The 11307-nt window shown below is 45.0% G+C and overlaps 1 protein-coding gene, 1 long non-coding RNA gene and 1 pseudogene across 2 annotated transcripts in view; 2 read left to right on the top strand and 1 right to left on the bottom strand.

The window, feature by feature from the left end:
- The first annotated feature begins 238 nt into the window (after positions 1–238).
- Positions 239–5098, top strand: LOC133373888 (uncharacterized). Its single transcript, XR_009759766.1, has 5 exons — positions 239–321; positions 1503–1569; positions 2886–3026; positions 4335–4618; positions 4895–5098. It is a non-coding gene; the product is annotated as an uncharacterized LOC133373888 (long non-coding RNA).
- The window catches only part of LAMC3 (laminin subunit gamma 3), a 53494-nt gene continuing 43182 nt past the window's right edge, over positions 996–11307 (bottom strand). Inside the window, exons 22-28 of the mRNA XM_061604245.1 lie at positions 10599–10743; positions 9561–9713; positions 8628–8730; positions 7133–7332; positions 5649–5795; positions 4959–5058; positions 996–1975 (exon numbers count right to left, since the gene is read on the bottom strand). Coding sequence (XP_061460229.1) covers positions 1725–1975; positions 4959–5058; positions 5649–5795; positions 7133–7332; positions 8628–8730; positions 9561–9713; positions 10599–10743 — 1099 coding nt within the window. The 3' untranslated portion in view covers positions 996–1724. The remainder of the gene's footprint in view (positions 1976–4958; positions 5059–5648; positions 5796–7132; positions 7333–8627; positions 8731–9560; positions 9714–10598; positions 10744–11307) is intronic.
- Positions 11061–11179, top strand: LOC133374067 (5S ribosomal RNA; annotated as a pseudogene).

The following is an 11307-nucleotide window of genomic DNA, read 5'->3' as shown; positions in this document are numbered from 1 at the left end:
ATGAAAGCACTTGTTTGAAACACGCTAGAAGCCCAGTGTTGTTGTTGTTGGTCTGTAGAGGCCAGCATCGCAACTGAGCCAATGAATCTTCTGGTCAAAGGTCAGAGAGCACAAATATGGCTGATACTCAGAATGGTAGGGTGGAAGGTAGATAGGCCCAACAGCAGGTGGAGACAGAGTCAATGACAGAGCCAACTCAGTCTAGTTTTGTTCCTGTCCTCCTCCCTACAGAGTTCTACAAGGGCAACACTGAGAACAAACAGGAAGAAGTCGACATCAAGGGACACTCCCTGGACTGGTTGTAAATAAGAAGGCAGGCAGGTGAGTGCTGACTGAGGACAGACTGAGGTTGGTGGGAAGGTGCCCCATTTGGCCTAACAGACCAGCCTCCACACCCAAGACACGAAATCCCCTGCCAATGGTCAAATGACTTTGAAAGGAGTGGCAGAGGCTGTGCACAGACAATTATTTCTGCCAAGCAATGGAAGCAACTTCTTTTTCACCATTGCCCTGCCTGTAGCTCTGATATTTGACAAGGTAACGGAAAAGAAAGGCTTGCTCAGGACGGTTGTCTCCACTACCCTGCATTGCAGCTGCTTCCGTACGCCCCACTCCAAATCAATGGAGCAATGAAAACCAACTAGACCAGACTGCATTTGGTCCAGTCAATTCCATGGCTATGGAAAGCTGCACATTTTTAACCTCCCTTTAAAAAAAATAGGGAAAGAAAGAATGAATGGCTTTAAAAACAATCCTAAAATTGAAGACATAGGAGTTGGAACCAATTGTATTATCTATCAAGGGCACTAGCCACTAGATGCCCATAACAGTTATCTAGTGGTTACTGCAGCAAGCACCAATCATGTTTATAGGGAGATGGTTTTGGCTCTTCCACAATCCAGTTTGAGCCTTTGCAAACACCTGCAAAACCAGTTTCAACCAGAGACTGTGGCAGGTTCCCAAAAAGGACGTGCAGAAAAGCCACAGAGCTCGGCTTCAACTTTTCACACTTAGTTTAATATTTCTAGCCCTTATCGTTGCAGAAAGAGATGCTTCAAAGCATGTGGACATCACCTGGTGAAATTGGTTAAAGAATGTCAGTTTTGTTTGCAGTGTCCAAAGCTACCATCTGAACACAGCCAAACTTGGGTAGCATTTTGATCTCCCCTGCACCAACTCATTTGTCAATGGCTGTCCATGGGGGCATCTCCTGAGGGATGGGTGAATCTGTCAATTTCAGTTTCTCAGTGTTTCTCATTTTTCCTGTCTCCCCATTTCCACATCAGATTGTGATTTTTTAAAAAGAGGTCCCCGTGAAAAGTCATCAGCATTATAGTGTGACTTTCTCCTAATATATACATCTGTATGCAAGTCTACCTAATGTACACATTTTTTTAGCAAAGCAGTTTTCACGAATATCATACATTTTTATATGTTATTTTCATGAACCTGTGCATTTTTATACACCTTACTTGCCTGGACAACTGCACTGCAAAATCCAGAGAAGCGCAAGTTTCAAGGGACGCCTGTGTTTCGGGTCACGTATGGTTCCAGAAAAGTGCGAATTAGGTAGGTTCGCCTTTAAATGTGAAGTGAACTGAATTTCTTCCCCACCCCTCCATCTCCTACGCTTTCCTTTCCTCTGCTCCGTGGCCCCAGTGTGTTTAAGTCTGCTGCAGTCTCTTGAGCTGCCAAGGACGGCGCTCTGGAGCACTTTTCCTGGCTCACTTCCGGCTGGAGCAGCCACTGGGCAAACTCCGGAGGATGGATTCGAGATTCCGCTTGTCGCTTTGGATCTCCTCCAGGTCTCTCTCGAAGGCCTCGATCTGTGCCCGCTGTGCTTCAGCCTCAAGCCACAAGGTGCTCAGCGCCTGACCTAGGTTGCCAGGCTCCGCCAGACGCAACTGCAAGCGCTGCAGCTGGGCTTGGCTCGCATTCAGCGCAGCTTCCGAAAGGGCAGCATGATCTAAGTCGCCTGGAAGGGACACAGGAAAACAGAAAAGGAGCACTCATTAGTTTATTATTTGCATTTTTTTAAAAAAAACAATCCTCATCAAAACTCTCCAGCATTTTAGTGTGAATTTCTGCTAATAAACACATTTTTGCAGGCAATTTCTCATCGTATAATGCATTTTTGTAAGTTATTTTCACCCATATATTCATTTTTGTGTACACTTTCCCCCAAAATGCAAATGCACTGCCTTCAAGTCAAATCCGACTTATGGCGACCCTATGAATAGGGTTTTCATGAGGCTGAGAGGCAGTGACTGGCCCAAGATCACCCAGCGAGCTTCATGGCTGTGTGGGGATTCGAACCTTGGTCTCCCAGGTCCTAGTCCGACACCTTAACCACTAGGCCACACTGGCATGTGCTTAAATTCTGGTTGCTTGGCGAACTGCATTGCAAAATTCAAGTAAGTGGGAATTTCGAAGGATGGCTGAGTTTTGGTTCTCATATCGTTTCAGAAAGTGTGAATTTGATATGTTCAGCTTGAAATGCAAACTGAATCTAACTTCTCACCCATCCCTAATGTTATTGTATTGCAATTTGAGTTCTATGGAATGCAAATTACAATACAATAACATACAAGAAAAGAAATACAAGAAGCAATAAAAATTCAATTCAAAGTCATACAGCATCTAGCACAGCGCATTATAATTGCTACAACAGCCAGGAGAATCGTTCAGTGGTCTGCCAAGACCATCACAAATTTTTAAGTGGTCCACGAGAGAAAAAGCTTTGGAAACTAATGATCTAAAACAAGGAAATCAGCCTAATGTCAAAGTGGCAGCTTTTGATTCATGGCAGAGGCAACACAATATTGTCCTGTTTTAAGAAACTTCAGGGGGAAGATATTCTAAGAAGACATTTTATTTCTAACTAGAATTGCTACTGCCTGGAGATCTGGAGCCTTTAAATAACTGCGATTGCTGGCAGAGATTCAACAGTGCAGATGTGCCATCACTGCATCCCGCAAGGACAGCTGCACCTGTTCAACTTCTGCCTGTCTCCCAACTGCTAAAAGGTATAGAGGGTTATAGTCTTGCAGAGGAAATTGAGAGAAGCTGATGAACCTAAGTACCAAATGTCCACTTTGGCAAATGAGTTTTTATTTATGATGTGTGAGGGTTTTTTTTATGTTCAAGAGAATATTTTGTTTTCCTGTTATGCTGCTTGCTTTTCATTGCATTTTTGTGGGATTTATTTTCACGTGCAAGGTTTTAATTGTTATTTTGTAATGTTTTATTTTGATATTTTGCTTTTTTATGTTTTAAGATAGCTTAAAGATTCCCACCCACCACCCACCCTCATGGACTGCTTAAACGTTGCTGGTGGTCTTGGCTGACCGCTAAATGAAATCTCAGAGCCCTCAATTTGTTCTGGCACAAAACGTTGTGGGCAGAATGCTTTTTCCACCACATACCCAGAAAGAAAGAAAAAAGTTCCCCTGCTTAATTTCTGCCAGCAAAGCTGCTGATAAAAGCATAACATTTGGGAAACCCTCACAAATCCTCAAAGGCTATTGATCACAGCACTTAGATTAAAGTTCACTCTCTACGTCTTAAAACTCCTTTTAAAAAATGGGATCAGTTTAAAAAGAAAAGCCTGCCCTCTAGTGGTTGTCACTTGAAGTGCTGAGAGTTCAGCCACAGGACAGGTTAGTTACAGGCCAGATTTCAGATTAGATACTATGCAGGAGTGGGGAACTGAATCTGACTGGTGGGCCAGATCCTTAATCCCCCCCCCAACAGGCCAACTTTGACAACCTGTCAATCACCTAACATCATACAGATCAGCAGATACAGCGAGCCCCTCTAAAGGCCATTTGCAGGCAGATTGACCCCAAACTGCACCTGCAAATGGACGAAGCAGGGCTAGCTATCAGTAGAGCAAATGGGAACTCCTTAGTCCAGCCAATCCCAGTAGGGCTTGCTGTCAGTGCTGATCAAGCTCCCAATTGTTCCCCTTGAGCCATGTCTTTACTTGGTGCAGAGCTGATGACACATACAATGTCACTTATGGGGCAAGTGGGCATGATTTGGGGGAAATGCCCTTGTAGGCCAAACTGGGATCTCTGCCAGCCTTAATTCGACCCGTGGACTAGAGGTTCCCTGCTGCTAGATTACTACATGTAACATTGCCTGGACTTTTTCTGCCCAAAAAAAACAACACCCCTAAACCACAGGTACAAGAGGTAGCAAAATTGTTTGGAAGAGGTGCTTAACTCATTCCCCTTCCAGCTATTTCCCCCACTGTTTTTCCACCCACTTGGCCTAAGATGCAGCTACAATCATGAGTTGCTGAAACCCTCGAACCTCACGTTCTCTGCCAGGGCCGGCCCCAGGCATTTTGCTACCCGACGAGCAAAGGACAAGATGGCGCCCTTTCTCATTCCGCAAGCGAAAGCCGACCAGACCTGCAGTGGAATCCTCATCACGGGTGCATAGAAACAGAGCAAGCTGCCTTACACCGAGTCAGAACCATTGGTCCACCTAGCTCAGGATTGTCTGCACTGACTGGCAGCGGCTCTCCAGCATTTCAGGCAGGGGGATGTTCTCAGCTGTACTGGGAGATGCTGCCAAGGATTGAACCAGAGATCTTCTGCATGCAAAGCAGGTACTTTACCTCTGAGCTACGGCTGAGCTATGGTCCTCCACTGCACCAGAGGGCAGCAGGATGGCTGAAGGGGCAAAGGGCAGGTGACATGCCCCCTCTAGCTCTGTCTTTTAACATCTTGCTGCTGCTCTGTGCACCTCCCCCCTGCCAGTATATCTGCCGCCTGGTGCATCTCCTTCACTCTGCCTAATGATAGGGCCGGCCCCGTTCTCTGGCCTTATGTTGGTCATTCTGTTTCCTGAATTGGTCGGGTGGGACTTTGCTTTTGGCTTCCAGGCTCCAGCTACTCTCACAGACAGGTGATGGAAATGAAGACAGCAAAGTGGTATCGGTTGCCCACCTAGACCGGAGAGCAGGCTGTTCAGCGTTGCAATGTCAGTCTCCAAGGAGCGCTGGGCATCTCGGAGGCTCCTGTCAAGATCGCTCATCTCTGCCGCAACCTTCCAATGAGATGGTCTGTGCGTTAAAACTGTAGAGTTGGAAGGTACCTCAAAGGCCATCTAGTCTAACCCCCTTTTGCCATGTGCTACAGTATCCCTAATAAGACAAGACAGGGCTGAGGAACCTCAGGCCCAGGGGCCAAATGCAGTCCTCCAGGCCTGCTTCTATCCAGCTCTTGGGACTCTCCGGAGGCCACGCTCCTCTCTCTCCAGGCCACACCTCTCACCAGCCCTGTTCCTCACCCTTCTCAATGTGCGGGCGTGCAGAATCTCTGACTTTTGCATGGCTGGAATGTAGCCTATTCTACAAAGGTTAAGAATCACACGTGGGGCTCCACCCACTTTTGCCTCTGACCACACCTACCACTGGCATGTCTCCCCCATCCCCCAGAGAGTTGCCCACTAGGAAATTCAGCCCTTGGGCTGAAAATGGTTCCCCACCTCTGGTGTAAAACAAACAATATTGGGAGCAAAGCAGAGATTTAGGGACAAAAGGGGGGGCAGATTATTATTATTTTTTAAAAAAGAGATAGCAATGCCTCCCTCTCCACCACCCCTTTCCAGCTGATGAATCTCAAACCGTCACTGACTTGGCCAGTTCCAGTGAGCTTGCTGTCCCGTTCTTCAGACTCTCCCTCCTGCCTGGAGATTTCTGCCACGGTCAGAGCAATGTGCCCCGCAAGTTTATCTGCACGCCTTTTCTCCCGCTTCGTGTCTCTGAGTGTGTCTTCGGCCTTCTGCAGAAGATAATTAAAAAAAAAACCCAGGTAAGAAGAGTAGAGGTGACTGGACTCCATGGTGTGGGCGATCTAAAGGTAATAGTAGGTAGAGTCATGGTTTGAGTAGGGCCTGCTAAAATGTCAAATCCCTACATAGCCATGAAGCTCACTGGGTGACCTTGGGCCAGTCACTGCCTCTCAGCCTCATGAAAACCCTATTCATAGGGTTGCCATAAGTCGGAATCCACTTGAACGCAGTACATTTACATTTTTAAAATGTCAGAAAGGAGCGAGCAAGCTTTTCAATTCCTCCTTGTGCGCACAAGAGCGCCGAACTCAATTGGGGCTCCCTCTGCAGCTGTTTTGTGTTTTTTTAAATGATTTTCATTGAAATTTCCAACCGTTTACAACAATAAAAACTGTCACCAACATACAACATACACGTCACTCCGTACAAAAAGAAATGAGCCTTAAAGATAAGACAGCTTCATAGAAACAAGAGGGAAAGTAAGGCAAGTTGCCAAAGTCTAGCGAATCGATTTTTAAGCGATTCAGTTCCCTTCCAACTTTTCGCAATTTCAACAGCTGTGCTGTAAACAGGAGTCTGGGTAAAAGACACATCAGAGTCTTAGGGATTTCCAAATGACTTTTGATACGCAGAAGCGCCAAGGCCAGATCTGGGGTAAATTCTGTCTTAAGAAGTTTACCAGCAACATTAAAAAACATACACCAAAATTGCTTAACTTTGTTACACTGCCACCATACGTGCAGAAAAGCATCCTCGCCAGCAGAGAGGAGACCCAGGCAGCTGTCACTGAGAGGGTTAAGGAGATGTGTTCAGTCCATGCAGCTAATTATGTTAAAAGCACAGGTATGCTAAATGGTGCTGTGCCAAAAGCTGTCCTCCAACTTCCCAGTTTGGGGGCTTTTCAGCTAGGAGGAAAGGTGAGGTAAGAGGAGACATGACAGAACTGTATAAAATTATGCATGGCCTGCAAAGAGTGGATATAGAAAAGTTTTTATCCCTCTCTCATGGTGCTAGAATGTGTGACATCCAGTGAAGCTGAACGTTGGAAGATTTAGGACAGACAAAAGAAAAGGACTTCTCCACACAGCGCATAGTTAAACAATGGAACTCGCTCCCAGAGGAGGCAGCGATGACCGCCAAGTTGGACGGAATTGAAAAAGGATAAGACAAATTCATGGAGGATAAGGCTAGCAACGGCTACTAGCCACAGTGGCTATGCGCTGCCTCCACTGTATGCCCCCAAATGCCAGTCATTGGGAGTCACAAGTGGTAAGTGGGCTGAGTGTAACAGCAGGTCTCACGTCTTGCAGTGATGAGTCATTCATACCTTAGCACCTTCCTTGGTGACCGACTCCACGTCGCTGGCAGTTTTCCGGGCCTCAGCAGAGACTGAAAGAGAACTTCCTAGAACCCTCCGCGCTTGCCTGATCTTTCTCTGAGCATCCACAATCGCCCTATCCCGTACGGCTGCCATTTTCCTGTTGGTGGGGGACTGACCTTTGTGACGTGCAACCTGCCTCCTCATCCCTGATGATGGGGAAATAAAGAGTGTGGTTACACTGCTTTGAGCCAGGGGGATGAACATAGCATGAGCACTGATTTACACCACTGAGCAGAAGTTTAAGAGTGGCCTTCCCAAGCCTACTGTGCCTGACATTCTTGGACTACAATTCTCATCAGCGGCCAATGATCAGGGACGGTGGAGATTGTGGTCCAAAAGATCTGGAAGGCACCAGGTTGGTGAAGACTGCTTTTATTGGGAGAAAAACACCAACATGTTACAAGTGACCTGAACCAATGGGGGGGGGAGGAACAAGAGACTGAAAGGAAATCTATTCTTCCCTCTGCTGATTCCTCCTCTAAAATGTTTGTTGTTTTGGCAGGCTTTGCTTCTCCCTTCTCTTCCTGTCTTTGTTTTCAGTTAGTTAGTAATGGCTCCCTGAGTGGAAGCCGCATGGCTGCTTCAGCATGTATGACTTTACCTCTTTGTAGGAATAAACTTTATGTTTCTTTCTTTCAAGTACCAGTCTTAACAGACTACATACAGACACACACACACCAAAAACTCCAACAGTTTTAGAACATGGAGAACACCTCCTGTATGGTAATACTATGGCTAGTACATGGTTTTCTCAATACCAACTGTTTGCTAAGTGAAAAATGCACTCATTATTGTGAAGGAAACTGTGAAACTAGTGATAGCATTTTGGAAACAAGGAAAGGATGGGTACAGTTTTCAGTGATCTGGGTGACTGGACATCTTCATCCAGCACAGCCGTCAGACACCTCCCCAGCCTCCCACCCAGTTTCTTTACCATATCGCCCTTCTGCAAGTCATATCCAAACACTTTCCCCTCTAGCCTCCCCCCCCCCAAAAAAAGAGCAGATCTAAACCTGAACATTTTGAATGAAACACTTCGCAGATTTTACATTGCACCCCTGCCAAAATGAGTAGACCAAACAGGATAGAATTCAGGTAAGATTTGCACAAAATATGGTTAAAACACAAAAGCAAATAGGCAAAAAGCATCTCTGATCCTGTAGTAAATTGAAGCACTTTGTCCCAACAATCCTTCCCTGGTTGTAGATCCTTATCGCTATGCATCTGAACTCAATACCGCAAGAATTTAGCTCTATATCAGCCTGGTACCCTGCAGATGTTTTTGGAATACAACTCCCATCAGCCTTAGCCAGCATGAGTGTGTTGTTGTGTAGGTGGATGGCCGCTGTAGTCCAAAACACCTTGAGAACACAAAGTTGGCCAAGGCTGATCTAGATAGGAATGAGGGTTACAGAGAACGGCTCAGGCAATCTGTCTTTACCATCCAGGCTGGACAACAGGTTCTTTGCTTCGGAGACGGCAGCCTCTCCGTTTGAGAGCGATGAGGTGGCCAGCGTGTGGGCATTGTATGTTCTTTCCCAGAACTGTAGACAACAAAAAGGAACAGGGTTGAATTTTGCCCATCCTTAATTGGTGTGTGGGTGTGTGCAAGCGTGCATTTAGATTCGTTTTGTTACAGCATGAATGCGTAGGATGATTTTGGTGCTTGCATTGTGTGCAGTGATATTTATGAATTTTTCATGATACACTGTCATTAGGTTGCATTTTGATGTAAGTTTTGATATATAAGGTTTGTTTTTGTGGTTCTCAGTTTGGGTTTCCCCAAGCCTGTTGACAGTTCCTTCTTGTGGCTAGAGATGGAAGGATCTGTCAATTTCGGTCCTCTCAGTTTCCATTCTTAAATTCAGTTCTCCACATTTCTGCAGCAATTTGTTGTTGTTGTTTTAAAAAATCCTGATAAAAATTCTTCAGCACTTTAGCGCAAATTTCTCCTGGTAAAAATATTTGTGTATGCAGTTGTGACTGATGTATACATTTTTGCCAGCAATTTATCCCAAAAGAATGCCTTGTTGTATGTCATTTTCACAAATATATTCATTTTTCTGCACATTTCCTCCTAATATAGCAAGCACTGCAGAAATTGTAAACATTGTTTGATTGGAGAACAACATCACAACATTCGGATAAGTGCAAACTTGGAAGGATGGCTGTGTTTCATTTCTCATATTGTTTTGGAAAGAACATATTTGACAGATTGGGCTTGAAATCAAATTTCTGTTCCTACTCTTATGCATGGGTGGTTCCATTTTGGCAACATAAGCGATGGCATGGACAGCCTGAATTATGCAGATTTCTACCAATGCAAATTCTCCTGCTTGAAAATGAGATGCAACCCCACCCAGAGCGTCATCACCTGCTCCTGCTGATGCATCGTCTGAAGCGTGCCCTCTAGTCTGGCTTGGACAACAAGGGATCCGTCGGACACCAGATGTTTCTTCACTTCTGCCAGTTGCTCCAGTTCACTGGCATGCCGAGTAAGATTTTCAGCTTCCTGCATTAGGGGGCGCTGTAGGATCAAACACCAAAGCAGATTTGTTTCGATTGCACGCTCCTCAGTGGCCCTCAAAGTGGCTCACCATCAATAAATGATACAAAAGGAAAACAAAAACAACAAAGAAACAAAACAATTTAACAAAATGGCACAAGGCCCTTAATAAAACAGTAACAATTCACTAAAAAGAATTCAGTGGGCCATTAAAACAACAGAGTTTCCTACCTGGGGATTAGCTATGGGTTGCATCCAATGCTAGTGCTACTCAGAGTAAACCCACTGAAAATGAAGGAAAGGACTAATTTAAATACATTAGTTTCAGGAGGTTTGCTCTGAGTACAACTTAGTTGGATATAGGGTTTCAGGCCGAGAAATGATCGTTCCTGTCATCTGCAATCAGATCCATTAAACTGGACTTAGCAGGTATTGAACCTAGAGATGGTGTAGAATATTCCCAAAATCGGATTTGGTATCGAATTCTGGGATAATCCATACGTTCATCTCATCGTCGAATAGATTCCCATTATTTGCGTGTGTTTGCGGCTGTAGAGCAATACCATAATTGTTTTTTAAAATCCGTGCTGAGAATTATGTAATTATTTACATAATTATTTTTGTAATCAGCTGCTGCTGTATACATTATATAAATTATACAGCAGCATAAGGAATAATGGAAAAACGGTGTAATTTTTCAGAAAAAATAATGGGGGGGGGAAGGAAGAGCCAGAAATCGTCATGATAACTAGCGGAATACAATTTACGGCGAATCGTAACTGGCAGTCCATTTGACGAACTGAAAAATGAAACATAATCAGATAGCAACCCCCATTCCTAGTTGAACCTGAGACTTTCAGCATGCAAAGCCAATGGTCTACCACTGAGCTGCGGTCCTTCTCTCACCAATGTTTGAGTGCTGATCCATGAGAAGTCCTTTGCCGTGTCTCTGTTGGTCTGATGGATCAAAGCAAAGGTTTTCTTGGCTTTGCTTGCGGCCTCTTCCATCTTGGAGCTGAGCTCCCCCTGTGCTTTTTGGATTCTCTGGTACCTGCGAGGAGAAGAAGCCAAAGAAAACTGAGTTGATGAGGTGGATAATGGATTCAGGAGGCAGAACAATGCAGTCTGGGGGATGGACAGGAGTGGGAATTCTGAGAAAGGTCCGTGGGGATTTTTGCCGTGGGTAAAACTCCCAGTCATGATTTCAGAGTCACTGAAAGCTGAATTGAAAGCAAACGTCAATGAGGAAAACAAAATGGAAAGAGAAAGGACCATCTGTAGGCAAAGTGAGATATAAATGTAAGAATAAAATAGCATACGATTATACAACAGTTATTTACAATTTTCTTATACCTTATCTTATTTTGAGCCTACGGCCATACTACCCTAAATACGCCCAATCTCGTCTGAACTCCGAAGCTAAGCAGGGTCTGGCCTGGTTAGCACTTGGATGGGAGACCACCTGGGAATACCGGGTGCCGTAGGCTTAGAGGAAGGCAATGGTAAGCCACCTCTGAACACCTCTTACCATGAAAACCCTATGAATGTATCCAAAAAAGATTCATAGGGTCACCATAAGTCGGGATCAACTTGAAGGCACATAACAACAACATCT

This window comes from Rhineura floridana, chromosome 20 (assembly GCF_030035675.1).
Source record: "Rhineura floridana isolate rRhiFlo1 chromosome 20, rRhiFlo1.hap2, whole genome shotgun sequence".
In the NCBI taxonomy this organism is placed as follows: domain Eukaryota; kingdom Metazoa; phylum Chordata; class Lepidosauria; order Squamata; family Rhineuridae; genus Rhineura; species Rhineura floridana.
This window is presented reverse-complemented; position numbering and strand designations above follow the sequence as displayed.